At 39.3% G+C, this 17,469-nt stretch overlaps 1 protein-coding gene across 1 annotated transcript; it reads right to left on the bottom strand.

Annotated features, from left to right (window-relative positions):
* Nucleotides 1–8,102: 8,102 nt before the first annotated feature.
* LOC139716558 (uncharacterized) lies at nt 8,103–17,082 on the bottom strand. Its single transcript, XM_071628094.1, has 4 exons — nt 14,449–17,082; nt 13,534–13,683; nt 12,658–12,873; nt 8,103–11,753 (listed from the first exon to the last, which is right to left on the bottom strand). The coding sequence occupies exons 1-4, from the start codon at nt 17,018–17,020 to the stop codon at nt 11,446–11,448; spliced, it is 3,246 nt and encodes a 1,081-aa protein (XP_071484195.1). The 5' UTR covers nt 17,021–17,082; the 3' UTR covers nt 8,103–11,445.
* Between the last annotated feature and the right edge of the window lie 387 nt (nt 17,083–17,469).

Consider the following 17,469-nt stretch of genomic DNA (forward strand, 5'->3'; position numbering starts at 1 on the left):
CATCGTAACGACATATAATGGTAATAAATCAGCGCAAAATATTGCGTATTGAAGTACTTTGCATTTCATGAGTAATGAACAAGAAATTTAACACACATTAGCCATAAGGAGAAGATGTGCAAGACACATTTTTATACCCCCGCCAAACGAAGTTTGAAGGGGGTATATAGGAATCAGCGGACGGTCGGGCGGTCGGTCGGGCGGTCGGGCGGTCGGGCGGTCGGTCCGTTGCAAATCTTGCGTCGCGAACTACTTCCTCAGTTTTCAACTGATTCCCATAAAATTTGGCACAGATGTGTGCCTTGGGTTGTAGATGTGCAAGACGTATTTTTTGACAGTACCCAAAAGTACGTTGCCATGGTAACGGCATATTATGGGCAAAAATGGGTACAAATCTTGCGTCGCGAACTCCTCCCACAGTTTTTGATCAATTTTTATGATATTAGGTACAGATGTTCATCTGAATATGTTAATGTGCAAGACACATATTTCCGCAGTGGCAAAAAGTGCGTTGCCATGGTAACGGCATGTTATTGGTAAAATATAGGGCAAAATGCTTCATGGCAAAACTGCTTCATCAGTGTTCTTCCAATTCTCATGGAATTCATTTTGAATGTTTGTCTTAGGATATAGGTCAGCATGACACATTTCTTGACAGTGACAAAAAGTATGTTGCCATGGTAACAGCTCACATATTATGAGCCAAAATGATGGAAAATTTTGTGTTGCAAACTACTTCCTCAGTTTTTGCCCAATTTCCATGAAACTTGGTACAGATGTGTGCCTTTGGTTGTAGATGTGCAAGACGCATTTTTCGACAGTACCCGAAAGTACGTTGCCATGGTAACGGCATATTAATGGCAGAAGATCAAGGAAAGATCTTGCGGATTTAACTACTTCCTCAGTTTTTTTACCAAAGCTTATGAAATGTTGTTTTGACCAAAGCTTATGAAATGTTGTTTGGTGGGGGTATAACCAGTCGCTGTAGCGACATTTCTAGTTTTATGTGTTAGAAACTACATTACCATGGTAATGGCATATTATGGTCACCGCTGAATGAGCTGACCCCTGCCCTATTTCAGAGCTGTGTGTTGATAGACCAAGCTCACTATGATGATCTCTGCTGTCTTGTCTTAAACTGATGTTCAATGTCTGAATTGTAGTACAACATCAGACTTCCCAACCATTCTGAATTTGGAGGAAAGAATCTGAATTTTGACCATTCCCAGCTCGTGATTCAATAGGAGTTTCCTATTTTTCTTGATAATTTTACTGCACACTCCTATGGAAACTGCTCTTTCTTTCCTACTTTTGAGCCAGATTATCCCTATTTTTCAGTCAGAAAGGTTGGGAGGTGTGCAACATGGTCATCATGCAAGTGTTTTCTGGAGTTAAATTCTCCCACTTGTCAGTCAAGATGTGTTTGTACTGTGAGAAGTTCCGATCAACATTGACACTGGACACTGTCATCCATATGGCATCCTTGGCAGTCCTAGCAAGATGAGGGTACTGGTTGGTCATTGAGTCCCAGAACTGTGGGAGATCGAGTGGGACAGGAAGTTCTGTTGCCTTCAACCATGTGTACATTTTCTTGCACCACAGCTGGCTCTGGATCGCTCAATCCTGGGATCCTCTGATAGTCAGTTTTATATCAACGGAAATGGATATCCCAGGTGCCTCGGATCGAATAAACATGCTGCCGTGTGAAAAGAGAGAGCAGGATGTTGTTTAACATACTTCTTAATCTTCTCAGAGGCTCCCTTGAAGACAGACTTGAAAGTTTTCACAATCTTGTCTCTGTCTCCCTTTGGCCTCTTGTCCAGCAACTTGTCAGTGTCTTCCCCAGAGGATGTTCTCTCTGTGCAGAGGGATGAAGAGACATCTTCAATTGTGTTGAAGACTGAGCGTGCTAGGCAGGGGATTATGGGTTCCTTCTAAACCGGTCAGTACTGCCACCAGCAGTGAGCGCATTGTTCAGTGCCAAGCAGTGCCCAGCAGTGTCCAGCAGTCAGCGCATCGTTCAGTGCCCGAGCTACAGTGGCGTCGCCGCTCGTAGCACTGCTCCTTCCTCCACCGCAACTGGTACGCTGAAATCCAGACATCGCGACGCTTGATTTAACAGTTTTTCAGCTTCTAACTTGTTGCAGATAACAAATATTCTTCTCACAATACAAAAAGCCACAAATCCATGGAAATGGACAGAAATATTTGAAAACTAGCATTGTAGGTCCCTACTATTCCCAGTTTACACTGTAGTTACATAATTATATAATATCAAAGGGGCTTGGAATGTTTTCTAATTTCAAAGGGGGGGGGGAATGGAGATCACTGACCCTTGAACAACCCCTCCCCCCAATGGTTCGCAGCTCCCTCCCCCCTCCCCAACATTAGAAAACGTTCTGCAGCCCCTTTAATATTGGGTCTATGTTTTATGTACATGTACATAACCCTGAACTGAACATCACACTGTGACGCCTCAACAATATTTTCTCTTCATAAATCGGTAATTAATTCAACCACCTCCATGTTTCAAAAGCTTTGTTGATCATGGAATTCAAGATTGGGTTCACGTTTCCTAGTTCCATGAAAAATGAAAAAATTCCAACAAATCTAAACCTCTTTTTTTGTTACTTTATTTCCTCATATTCATAAATACAGTGTTATTTTTGCAACATAAAATTTTCGCGAATCGGAGACGACGGTCTTTTTTGCAGCATTAAACTTTCGCGAATTGCCACTTGCATTAAATATATTGTTTAGAATCGCACACATTTTGCTTTCGCGAATATTAGCTCCTCGCGAAATTTGAGAAGGTTTCTTGCCCGCGAAATTTTTCTGCAAAATGAAATTCAGCATTTATACCATGAAAATACAAATTTTACGGAGGGCTCCTACTCAAATATCACTGAGTAGGTCCTGAGGGGTCATCTCTCCGAATTTTCTGCTTTTATCTGCCGTGTAACGGTAATCTCAAAATTTGACGTTAATCGACCTGACTAATTTGGGAGGATATTTTTCAAGCCATCTCCTTCATCGAACGAAAAAGAAGAATCCCTAGTAGCTCTGGTATCCCATACATTTTGATTAGAGCGACTGCCTGGGAGCATGGTTGCGAGTGGCTGCTCGCTCGTCGTAAGAATCGGAGTCATAATCGACATTGTCAGTAATTACTCCAGCCCCAATGTACCTTAGTTGGGCAAGCAGTATTTCAATGTCACTGTCATCATCATGAGTGTCCATGTCCTCCAAATCACTCCCATCACTACCCTCATCAGCAGCACAAGTATTATGTTGATGAGCAAAAGTCTGCAAAGGAATATCATCACCACTTTCTGAAGATGAACGTTGCATTGTACTGCTTACGCAGAAATGTATTTGTGGGACTGAACAGCACTGACGGCAATAATTGTAAAACCAGTAGGCTGAAAACCCCAAGATATTGCAAATATTGGGAATAAGTGGCAAAATTGTTGTCAGTTTTTTTTCAAGGAGGATTGATGGGTTCAGAAATATCTGGATTTGCGACTGACGATGAAATACTAGTATGCTGTGATAATCAGTGCCTGAAGTTTCGATGTTGGCGAGCTATAGCAAACTTTCAGAACAGGAGAACACAGGATGAGTGTGGTGACACTTCTTGTTGTTTACTCAGTCAAGCTTGCTTAGTAAACATCAAAGGCATTGAATTTCCTTCTAACTAAGACTCTTTCTTATAAAAGAACTCTTGCTCATGACATTATGTTGAATAAGTGATTTGGCAGCACTACCTATGCCATCAACTACCCCCTTCCCATGTGATATGGCAAACTGCCATTCCTATGTGGTGTTGTGTTCTTGTGCTGTCAAGGTCAAGAGAAGTTTTGCAATTAACTTAAAGTTGTTTTTTTAATTCAGATGATGGCGCATCTGTGAAAAGATGTGACTGAACCATCACCTGGAGCTTTTCTGACAAGATATCGCACAAATGTGTACACCGAATCCTTTCCCCTGTCATTAGTGTTTGATACAAACAAATGCAACTACTGTAACACTGGCCATTCTGGAAGATACAGTGTAACAGCAGTGAAGAAAGTGACTGAGTCACGTGACCACAGAGCAGTCTGGACTCTATTCTGATACTCACAGGGTGTAAGACATTGCAAAGTCCATTTGAATGACTGTCCTACCCCCTTTCTTTTTCTCTTCAAACGACATGACTTGGATTCGTTTTACACGAACATGTTCCTGAAAGTCTGGCAAAGCCGACCATGGTACATTTGTACCGTTTGGAGTTCCCCACAACACCCATCTTCTGTAACCTTTTTCAGCCTACCACTTTCTTGCTTTTTCCAAGTCATGAGACTCACTTCCTTTGCTGCATCTGATTCAATGAATCTCTTCCATGCACTTTCACCCCACACTCACTATATTTACCTCTCCAGCACTTGTCATGCATATCCTCAGAATTGCACGACAAACCTTTCCACAATTCATTGCTGTAAGTGATGCCAAGTCCTGCTAACAAGAGCGTGAAATTTCCATGCCGCGAGCACTTGCACAGATCCGCTGGTGTGTCTGTCAGCAATAGGATATTTGATGGCCACAACTTTGCCAAAGCAGAGTAGCTGATTCTGCGATCTGGGTGGTGTTCTTGAAATAATGCATGAGCCTCTTTTAATTTCATGGTGAGGTAAAATTTCATCATCTTCTTTTTCACGCCCTGTTCCCATACAGTTATTTCATCTTTCATATCAGGAGCTGTATAAAAGACACCCATATGAGAGTAGATCTTGACCACAAGCTTCTAATAGTTACTTTTGACAGAGAGTGAGTAGTTGATGATGATGGTGCATTTGATTGGATGTTCAAACCAGTTTTCCTTTCTAAGTTGCTGACTACTTCTTTCTACTTCCTGGGAGACTTGGGTAGTATCTTTTTCAGTTTTCTTGACCGCTTTGCCAAGATCAATTTAATTCCGTGAATAAACTAATAGGCTAAGAAGGGGATGAGGTGATAGAAGTACAGACTGTTGTGGACGTGGAGTCTCGGTTGACGATTCGCACATCCACAATGTACTTACCTGTTTCCGTGGTATTGTCCTTCAGTCTCTGATATCGTCTACGAGTAGTTGAGTTGGCACTAGTAATAATCTTGTTCGTAATATACACAACTTGTCTTCGTGAAAACCCGAGCACCCACTAATGGCACCCGGAAACGTGCCCCCTTATATACGGGTGGGCCCCCGGAAGGTGTCTATGGGAAACTACAGCGGGTCTATGGAAGGCCCCGCTATTCCCCATTTCGGGTGCTCCTACTACAAGACTGTAGGTGGGGATGATCTGTAAGAATGAGAGCTGTCTGGGCTCAATTGAAGGATCGGTTGCAAGATGGAATGAGTGAACACAACCTGACTAGAGAAAGAGTGAAAGTCGGTTCATAGCCTATTTTCTCTGTTGATAGCTGCAGAACTTTACTATAAATACACTTTCTGGGTTTCATCTTTCCTACACAATGGCATTACTTAGGTCTTTGGCTGTGAGATTGAATGAAAGACGCTCTCTGACGACATGAATCGCAAGCGCATCAGGATCTTGGTCTCATTCCTCAAGCATGAGTATTGCTCATGGAGGTTGTTACACTTCCTGAGTACCTCCCACTTGGGCCTTGGAATGGCATCCAAGGGGATGTCCAACTGCTGGTCACTTTCATGTTCAATGCCACAGGTATGTCTCCCAGGTTTACTACTTCCTCCAAATAGTTGGCCTTCTATTTCCAGCCGCAGCCCACTTGGTGGCCACCTCGTTGAAGAAGTCGGCTTCCACCCCTTTGTAAGCCGACCCTTCGATGGTTATCCACAGGGTAGCTTCGAGGTACCGGCTGAGGTGGTTCCACATCCTCGTCCGCACTCTATTCAGAGCCGAGAACTCTCACTCACAGTCTTGCAATGAAATTGTAGACAGACAAATCAGTAGTATATCGAAGAATTCTGCTTCTATACCTCTTTGTGAGCCTGCCCTTTGATGGCAATCCATAGCACGGATTCAAGGTACCGGCTGAGTTGGTTCTCCATCCTTGTCCGCACTTTGTTCAGGGCCGAGAACCCTCGCTCACAGTCTTGAAATGAAATTGTAAAGAGGCAAGTCAGCATTATTATATAAAATCGCTTGTTCTTACATTTAGCTATGGTGCTTTGAATAAGCATGTAATCGTCTGTCAGCCATCACCACCCATTTATTATACTGGGTAGCTTGCGCGGTAAGGTCTTTGGCGGTGAGGTTTCATGAAAGACGCTCTCTGCTATATGAGGATCTTCGTCTCATTGGTCCTCGAGGCTGAAGATTCTCATACAATTTTGGCATGAGCATTGCTCATGGAGGTTGTTACACTTCCTGCTGTACCTCCCATTGAGCCTTGGAATGACATCCAAGGAGATTCAACAAGTTGAGGATGTAAATTTTAAGCGATCACTACATCAAATGAATTCTACTGTAGACTCCTGATCCTCTGAACTGTGAGTGGTTCATTTCTTTGTTGCGGAATTCACTTGCAACTGCTATGCTAGAACCGACTCTACAGAGGGCTTGTGCTGCTAAGTTAACTTTCATATTTTGCTTTCTTCCATGCAATTACAATATAACCAGTTGTTTCAAATTGTTATCTGACATTAAAGCATGCTTTATTGTACTCCTATTTTCATATATTCTTATCTCACCTTGAAAGCCACTATTATGTGGAGACATGTATGTTTACATTTGTACAACAGTACATGTGATTGAACACGTGTGTATAGTTACACATCTTCAAATTCCATCGGAGTCGGTACATTATGTACAGCAGTCTGTTTTACATTGCAGATCTACATACAGTGAACATTTTTGTTATGCACTGTCATGCACTTTGTGTAGAATAAACAAAACCATCACTGTACGAGCTGAAATTTTCGCGGTGGTTTTATTTTCGCGAATTTTGCGAATCGCCTTTGAATCGGGAAAATAACAACGCGCGAATAACTAAGTTCAGTTCGACCCTCACAACCGCAAAATTAACAACACGCAAAAATGTCCTCCAAGAAGCAATTCGCGAAAATATCTGTACGTGAAAATTTCAGCTCGTACAGTATGTTATTCAAGAGATGACTAATCTGCCTTAGTTGCATCTACCTTCTTGTCCATATATCTTGTAATCAAATGCTTATTGAGTATGTGGTGCTCTGGTTCCCATGTGTTGGACTTCCTTGGCCATGCTTTCCATTTTACATAGTACTGTCTTTCTCCGTCTACATTTCAGTCATCTTCAATAGCTTCCACGATGTAAATATCTTTCTTCTTTCTCTTTTGTTTTCCCGTTGGCTTTGTGGGTTCGGTTTCACCCAGGCCACTTTCTTTTGGTGCATCATTCCCAGATTCTACTTGAAGAACATGTGAATTTGTCATTGCATTTGACATCAATGTTGTAGAATCTTGTGATGTGTAGTGCAGAGCACGAGCTGATGATGTTGATGCCTCACTAAATGGAGTATGCAAAGTGGATGCAATTGAAGGTGATTTTGATGTTCGTTGGCATTTTGGTGATGGGATGTTTGGAGTGCTGGAAAATTTCCACTTTTACAGTAGTCAGTAGCCAGGTTGGTGCACATAGTAGTTTGGCACAGACTCATTTACCACTGCTCACAACCATCAAGCATATGTGCCTGCGGTGACGTGGGAAAGGCAACTCCACATGTGGCCTGTGTATGTCAGGATCGAGGACTCAAACTCGAAGGGGGCATCGAGGTTGTTTACAAGAGGATTACGCAACCATGAGTGACCATGTCTCTGGTCTCGCACCTGTCAAACGACCTTTCCTCGGCAATCGGTTTCATTGTACTATGGCAAGTGCATCATCTAAATTGTGTACATAAATGTATGGCAGAGTGTGATGGAAGGAAACACGGGGAAAAAACACTGCCGTGATCGCTTCATCTCTGAAGATCATGGAGCTCCATAGTAGGCATATGGGTCATTCCATGAAGTTGGGTACACAAAGTGTGACATGAGGCTCAAAATTTCAAAACTAATGCAGAGCTTAGTTATTGTCATCTCAAGAAACATAGATACATGGAGTATATCAAACAAACTGTATTAGAAGTTTGAATCTTGCAGCGTAGCCACTACACATCATCACACATTCAAGATAACGCCCACTTGTTTCACATGTAACAGGGACACCAACCTTCCAATTTGATCTGAAGAAAATCTGCTTTTTCTCTTAGTTTGCCACAAGATATTTATAAATCAAGAAATATTTGGAAAGTATGTTGTGACTCTTTCCACACCAGCAACAGCAAAAAATACCAATCGAAAGTTAAAAATTTTAAAAATCCTACAACATTTTCTTATTAGAAAGGTCTGCAGACAGTTTTAGGGGTCAATTTTGAAATTCAATCTTAATGTAAATATATCTTTGAAATGCTGCACAACTAATACTGGAAACAGGGTGAAGTATAAGAGGACATGCTAATGCCTAAATAGGATCAGAAAGTGAAAAGGTTAACAAATACAAAAAGACTCTATTTTCCCAAAACCTTGTTTGAGGTTTCACATGTAACGATTACACAAAGATTCCGGTGTCCTGTTACATGTGAAACACTGAAACATAGTCCTTTTTGTTAATATTCTTTGAAATGAAGCATGAATAATTCAGGAAATATGGTGAGCCATAGGGGGACATGCTAATGTTTATAAGATCAGAAAATAAATATGCAAAATGACATACAAAAATGACTACTTTGCCCAAAACTTCATTTACGGTTTCACATGTAACAATTACACAGATTTTCTGGTGTCCTGTTACATGTGAAACACTAAAATAGTGTCCTATTTGTTAATATTCTTTTAAATGTAGCATGAATAATAAAGGAAATAGAGTGAAGCATAAGAGGACAGGTTGATGTTTAAATAAGATCGGAGAGTAAAGATGCGGACATACAGAAAATGACTATTTGCCCAAACTTCATTTTAAGGTTTCACAGGTAACAATTACACAGAGATTATGGTGTCCTGTTACATGTGAAACAATAAATTTGTCTCTCGATTTATCAGACTTTCAACATTTTTAAATTTCAAGTAATGACTGAGAATAATTATATAAAGATATATATAAGAATTTTATTCTTATAATTATAATGTATTTGTCCCAAAGTTTATTTGGTGGTTTCACATGTAACAAAGACACCAAGATACCGGTGTCCCGTTACATGTGAAACACTAAAATAGTGTCCTATTTGTTAATATTCTTTTAAATGTAGCATGAATAATAAAGGAAATAGAGTGAAGCATAAGAGGACAGGTTAATGTTTAAATAAGATCGGAGAGTAAAGATGCGGACACATATACAAAATGACTATTTGCCCAAACTTCATTTTAAGGTTTCACATGTAACAATTACACAAAGATTCTGGTGTCCTGTTACATGTGAAACAATAAATTTGTCTTTCGATTTATCAGACTTTCAACATTTTTAAATTTCAAGTAATGACTGAGAATAATTATATAAAGATATATATAAGAATTTTATTCTTATAATCATAATGTATTTGTCCCAAAGTTTATTTGGTGGTTTCACATGTAACAAAGACACCAAGATACCGGCGTCCTGTTACACGTGAAACATCAAATTGCTAGTTTTACTCAAATAATGCATGTATCTCATTATTTTTGTTTGATTTTCTTCAAGAACAGCTTTTAATTGAACAAAAATAAGCAATCACATGGATAATTTTAATTAATTACAATCGTTTACCCTTCTTTGAAAGATTATCTTTCCTCCTACACAATGTACAGATTACAGAAAACTTGATGCATGTAGTCTGGGTAGGCTCAAATTTAATGTGCATGCCTATCACAATGACATATTGAACGACAGAATTATAATTTTATTCATTAATTCAAAATGAAATTCCCAATATCTTCAGATTTTGTTACAACTCATATTCACATTTTCTTGCATGTTACCTTACTAATATTTTTGGCACTCCAGTTCTTGTATTGGTTTATCAATGCGTTTTCAAGTTACAGTGACTTTTATATTTACATCCATATTCTTGCATGTACATTATATTGATACTATTTTATTACAATACTTTTAATTTTAGTCACATAGTGCCTGCATTTTGCTTTTGTTCAAGTTTTGAAGTTATTACAGGAATTCTAACTTTGAATTTCTTTGCCATCACCGTTGTGATGAACACTACATTTTTTAATACAGGGGAATCTTGTTATAAAGAACAGTAGAACACTGATCTGACGAACTCCACTACTACAATGTAATCTTTCTTGTCCCACTTCTTTGTATTCTTTTGTGTTACTAGTAGAACATATTTACAATATAACACACTAATTTATATGGTCTTAAGGACCTCACTATAATGAAGTTCCCTATACTCATAATACTTATGTATAATAGCCCTGATACTATCAAGGATTCAATACAGCAATCTAACTTTGATGGTCCCAAGAAATTTAAGAATCTTGTTCTCGGTTCCCCTGTATTGTTAACTTGTGTCATTCTATTTAGTATTAAAGTAATGTCACATAAAAACTTGATTTCTGATTAGCATACAAATATCAATTCTATTAAATGAATTAAAAATTAAGTTCCTAAACCATGAATTATAACAATATCTTGTTGATTTAAGATTTTCCTGTTTCTCATGAGTTGTCAACAGTTTTTTATATGAGCATGTGTGTTTGTTTTTCAATCAATGTTTTGATTCAGAATTCAAACTTCATTTTTCACATGAAAAATTCCAAATAACCCATACTTTCATTTGCATTTTGTTCTAGTTGAGGCCACATGCTACTAGCTCCTCAGCTGATGACTGCAGCGCAGTCCTGCACGTCTACACTAGTGCTGTAGTAAAAAGGTTAACAAAGCAGTAACCAAACCGTCTTTGGTCAAAATGGTTTGGGTTTGGATAACTGTTTTGATTCTCATTATGTTCTGAAAATATTATTACAAATAGAATTACGAGTAAAATTATCACTATAAATATTACCTGCAAAATAATGAAGGAATATGTACAACCTGTATAAAAATTTGTACATTATATGACCGAAACACAACCATATTTTTGAAGTAGGTTAACTGGGTTTTAAAATAACCGAATACTACAGCACTAAGACTCTACACTGAATGATGTGCAGGAGATCCTGGCCAGTAGTGCCTCATAACATAAAAGGATCGAAACAGCTTCGGCATTTGCTAATTTTAATATCTTTCATGGGAAGAATGAAAAAAGGCAAACATACAATGGAATGAGATACGGAAGGTGAATTTTCACCATTAAACATTGTATTTTATTCCTTACATATACTCTTCCAATAAAACATTTTAGAAAATTTGAAGAATGCCAAAGCTGTCCTGAGGCTGTTTTAATTCACATATACATGTTCCTGTTCTAAAATGCAGCATCCTGTCCTACTAATCCTATTCTTCAAGATTGATGAATGTGTCGATTCTAGTTGCCAGTGAACGAAAAGTGTTTTCTTCAAATCCAAGATGTCTTGAGGACACAGGAATTGGTGGAGAGGGGAAGATGGCAAAGATCCCAGTTCTCCGAATCCAGTCTTGCTCCGGTTTGTCTGGCCAAGAGTACTTGTTATCACCCTTATTGAGTAAGAAGTTGATATGTGCATCTTCTCCTTTCAGCTCCAGGACTTCTCCGACCCACCACGTCTTACCATATACAACGGCAACAAAATCCCCAGTTTGAAGGTCCTGAGTTTGGCGATAAGCTGTATATATGAATAAAGATAAAATATCTAAAATTATAAAGTAACAATGCTTTTGCAAAATAGAAGAAAACTGTCACCAATAGACAATTCTCAGATAACCAGTACTGCACGTAACATAATCAGTAAAAGGATCTCCAGTGATCTTTAATATGAAAGAAGACATACATCCTCCTGCATTCAGACATAGTTATTCTGAAAGAGAATTTTGATCCACAGAAAAACTCATTTGAACAGAATTGAACTGGTATGTCTCTCCATAAATCTTGTAACAGCCTCCCTAAATATGCATAAAGTGGAGGTGTGATTAACTTGTTGGGAAAAAAATATCCCTTCACATGTACATAATATATTGCATGTGCAATTGGGTATATTAACTTTAAACATAAATAACACAGACATTTTGGGACTAGAATTGGGTGCAGGTGAGCATGTGTCCCACGTGTGTGTTCATGCTGACTCCATGCTGTAAGTGCACGTGGATACATACGCATTGCAGTGGGTGAGGTCACTGAGGTGTTTAAGTGCACATCAGTATTTTGGTGTGGGTGGACTTAAGCGTTAAAAATGGGGACATTTGCAGGTGTGTGTTCATTTGTGAGGTATGTATAAATGTGTGTGTGTGCGCATGTGTTTGGGTTCATGCTGGTGGGGTTCCAATCCATGTGCGCTATGATTGTTAAAACCTAAATTGCCAAGAACATCAATACATGTGCAGGGACCAATTTCAATGATTAGAACAAGTAAAATCTTAAGTACATTTGTTAACATTATACCACTTGCCATTTTTTTCCTTTGTATATCAGAAAATTTGAAATGATTTCTATGCTTCAGTGCATGATAGTAAATTATTTGAATCTTGAATTGAACTTTGAAAGTTGAGATGTAAAAAATAATTTTTACAAACCTGTAACATGAACCCGAGTGCCAGCAGTAGATGGCGAGTGAGAAGTAGGGAGTTCCATGTGAAGCTGTGTGTCACACGTTGACGAGTGAGAGGTTTGGTCTTCAACATGAAGCTCAGTACCAGTAGACAGCAAGTTAGAAGTTGGGACTTCAACGGGAAGCTGTCTGTCAGACGTAGAAGGCGGGTGGGAAGTTGGAACACCTATGACCACGTTATCTGTGAAAGTTGAAGATTATACATAAAAAAGACCTTAATGGTAGACAATGACTTTTGCATGAAATTTGTCAGAATTAGTGGGAACACTACAGTATTCAAGCAGACAATATTGTGAAACCTCTGTGCAACTTTATTTATGGAGTTAAGTTGAAAACTATGATTCAAATTATTTTGGTATATTTATTATAAGGCCTTACATTTATTCTAGACTTAGTCTACCTTTTACAGACCTGTTTGATCGATTGATCATGTTCATGGTATATTTTATCACTAAAAATACAGCAAAAAGAAATAAGTGAATTCTTTACTATGACATTCGTATACCTACTGACATTATTATTTGGATTTTAAGTATTACATTACAGTCCCCGAACGATAAATGCACTGTTGTTGCTTGAATGCCGACTACACTACAACTGTTATCTTTTGAATTCTACACAACTTTTGATTTCGAAATTTCACAGATATTGCCCAAATACTAATATCTTTGGTTTCAAACAATGATTGGGGCATTTTGTGGGCTCTGCAAAAGGCATTGGCTACCTTAAATGTTTCATCCGAGGGACAAATAAACTGTTTTTCATATCGCCAAAATTAACTCCCTAATATAAAAAAGGGTTGAAGAAAACATAAACAGCGATATTACTGATTTGTACAAACCGGTAACATGCAGTTGTTTCACAGGTGAAGAGGAAGGGGAGGATTCGCTTTCCCAGTAATCATCTGCATCAGTCATGGAAGACGGGCCGTCAGCATCCAAGTCATCATCTGCAACAGTCATGGAAGACGGGTCTTCAGTATCACCTGTATCTGTAAAGAACACCTCACACTTACACAATTTTGCTGTTGTACCACTCTGTAACGAACAAAAACATTGGTCTATCCAAAGAAAAATATGTACAGATAGTGCGCACATATTTAACTCTGTAGTATAGAACAACATTTGGTCATCGTGGCAGCGTATGGCAAGACAATGGTGTAATGTGCAGCAGCAATTCATGAGTTATAAGTTTAAGAACATCTTTCAAAAACCCTGGACTTACAGAAATATATGTTAAAGGCATTTGTTAACAATGAATCCAGTTGAAAAAAATCTGAGCTACATGGTCCCACGTGCTACTAGTAAATCTGATATAGTGTAGAAATGAAGCCCTGCAAAAATTGCTGTGAAAATGATAATTTAAATACTACTGCAAAAATGTAAATTTGCAATGACTGTTTTACGATGCTCAAATTTCCCCATTGGCTATAGTGTTGAATAAACTGTTACTGAAGTGGTTCATTCTTTATTCATAGAAATCTGGATAGTGAAGGCAGGATTTTCAAAACTTTTATATTCTTGGCCGTTTATTCATCCACTTGAACATTGTTACACTGCTTAGACATCGCAGTTGTACAATTTTTTAAATCGACCCACAATATTAACCACTGACTTTAAAACAACCAATGAATAAGATGGGTCTGTTTGAAAACTTTCTGCTTGGATCACAAATAACTAGCATTAGTCAATAATACTAAATGAATATATATATTGGCAACCTTCTAGGTAAATATTAAGGTTAATTTAGTTCTTACCATGAGATGTCTCAATCGTAGCAGCAAACAGCTTTTCACTTTTCCAGTCATCTACAGTCCCTCTGCTGTCACACTGCTGATTCCCGAGAACACAGCCTTTACAGAAACAAGACAGGTTCCTTGTCCACAGCCGTCCACTGCTTTCACCCTTTACACAGTGCAGTTGCCTGGTGCCCTTGATGGTCTGGACGTCCTTGTGATCTCTGTTGTGATTCATTTCCTCTACGAAGAACACTTTCCGTTGAAAGTGGAGACATTCGGCTTGGCTTGGTTGTATTGTCAATTCATCTTGGCAGAACTCATATACATCTTTTGCATTGTTCATTACTTTACGCCCAGAACTAATAGCTAATGAAGCTTGTCGTTTCACAACAGCCGTTTCCCCATCGCTCGGACCTTTCCCATGTCTGGCACCAAAATAGTGATGCTCTACTGGAACTTGGTAATGTTGCTGTGCAAGAGCAATGTCCTTGAATGGTCCTCTACTTTTGTATTGGGCTGCACATTGATCTGTAAATCTGATGATCTTGTCAATTTCCATGTTTTGCCGGAGATGCTGTACTGCCTGTGACATGAACTGGTGCACTGCATGATATGTATGTCGATTATCGCCTGTTATGAAGACGAGTGACTCCTGCATTGTCTCATCACATGTTGGACATCTGTGATAGCAAACAATAGGGTGGATTGTGACGTTTGTGTGATACCAATGTGCGCTTTGTATTTCGTCTTGGTACTTGCATACAAAGTTCTCTGCAAAGTCCAAGACCATGACGACCCAGTTGTTTGGCATGTCCTTGGTAAGTGTAGCAAACTGCTGAGATTGCCAAGACGCACTATGCAGATGCTTACTGATAGTGACCGTCTCCCCTTCAAGTTCCTCCAGACATTGAGATACTGTCCCGTCGTTGGTGACAATCTGTTGCTTGGTGATCGTCTTCCCATTCTCGTCCACTCTGACCCGAATCCATTTCTTCCATGTCATATGCTTAGGGCCGTGTTTTTCCACCAGCGGTCTCAGGTAAGATCTCAACAATTTGGGACCACATTCTTTGCATTTCCTCTCGGAGCAATGTCGCATGTACGTCTTCGCTCCTTCAGACTTGGGACACATTGTGACGCGATTCACTGAGTGAACGCCATCAAAGAAGGACTTCATTCCGTAACTGTGTGCTAAATTATTAATTGCTGTTGCCTTCAACTCAATATTTGTGCAGTATTCGCACAAACATGCCCTGAATTTGATTGATCCTTGGAGCTTTACATGATGTGGCCGGAGGCTGTAGAATGTTTTTGCACCTACTTTCATGTCTGGATTCTGTGATTTGAACTTCAAGAACAAAGCCGCCACTGACTGTTGAAGATATCGAATATTTTTCATGGTCTTCATGGATACCATTTTCTTATCAGGCAGGTCGATGGCTGATTCTTCGTAGAACGAGATGACTGCGCTTGCTACCTCTGGGGACAGCTTTCTCTTGTCGTGCATTTGCTTCTTCTTGCTTGCCGAGGAGATGATCTTGCGGCCCATCTGCAAGAGAGCCGATCCTTTTTTCTGAAGTCGGTACTTGCTCAAGATCTTTAGTGATGCAGCAATATTCCTTCTTTTTTCTAGGTCTTTCTTCTTCTTGCTCCTCTTTAGTCTGCCCATTTCCTCACTAATGCTTGATGTCAGGAGATTTTGGACTTCATGATGGGCATCCTCAAGGCCAGTGTGCATTCCTCTCTTCTTCAGTGCTGCACGCTTTTTTGGAGAGGACTTCTGAAATAGATCTATCATCGTAGAAACACACTTTTCTCGGTCTTGTGGCATAACTGCCCTTACTCTCTCCAAACTTTTTCTTCTAGCCGAAGAACTTCTCACGTCACATCCTGCAGATGAGAGTTTCTTGCGAGTGACTTCCAACTCCGCATGTTTCTGATCGAATGCCTCTGCAATTTCTTTCAAACGTTCCTCTTCTTTCTTTAGCTCTGCTTCTCGAGCCTTGAGCTTCTGCGATTCAATCCACATAAGCTTTTCTTTTTCTTTTTTCTGCTTGTATTTCTCTCGTCGCATTGCGTTGTATTGCTCATGTTCTTCTTTTGACATTGCTGCTCGTCTCTCTCGCTTCTTTCTTGCCTGTGCTTGTAATTTTTCTTTTTGCCTTTTGTCTTGAGCTCTGGTGCTAGGTGTTTGTTTCATTTTGTTTGATTGAAGCCGTAGTTGCTCCTCCTTTTTCTTTGCTCTCATTTTCCTCATTCGCAGAGCTGCAGTCGCATTACACCGCTTCTTTTGTTCTAGGAACTTTTCAGACTTTTCCTTCTCTTCAGTGGAGATATTTCTCTTCTTTAAGGTGGACTCCGCTAGGGACATTTCGATCCTCTGTAACTTGTTATATTCCGCAGCTTTTTTCAACAATTTTGTGTATTCTTGTGGGTTGTTGGCCTTCAACTTATGTCGCCACTTTGTTGTTCGGGAAGCAGCTTCATTACTGTTTACTAACTTTACTGTTGACTGTTTTTTTGAGGGCTTCCGGGCCTCCGAATCAATACTACATCGCAACCGAAGATGGAAAGGCTTTTTCTTAGCCATGTCTATCGGTGTTTAACCAGCCTGAACTTGAAGTAATCATAAGTTGGAAGGAGGGGGGGGGGGGGGGCTGTAGGGGGGAAAAGACAACATTAAAATTAAAATAAAATTAAAACTGAAATGTAGTTCAAATATGATTTGCAGATTACAATATATATTCTGGCAACCTTCTAGGTAAATATGAACACTACATTTTTTAATACAGGGGAATCTTGTTATAAAGAACAGTAGAACACTGATCTTTATATCGAGTTTCCACTGTACCTCAAATTTATATTGGGTTGTATATTAATGGCATTATTTGAATTGTATTTTGAAGGGTGCCCTCTGCGATTAAATGGTCATTTTTAAACTTAGAAACACTAGCGAAGTAAACTTCATGTGCAAATTTTGCCGTTTGTAAGATAGACAGAGACTAGTGTCATATTAGTAGTAACTTGTATGGTTGAGGG

The sequence above is a fragment of the Diadema antillarum genome, unplaced genomic scaffold (genome assembly GCF_040938485.1).
Source record: "Diadema antillarum isolate AM-2024a unplaced genomic scaffold, OU_Dant_1.0 scf00000066, whole genome shotgun sequence".
Lineage (NCBI taxonomy): Eukaryota > Metazoa > Echinodermata > Echinoidea > Diadematoida > Diadematidae > Diadema > Diadema antillarum.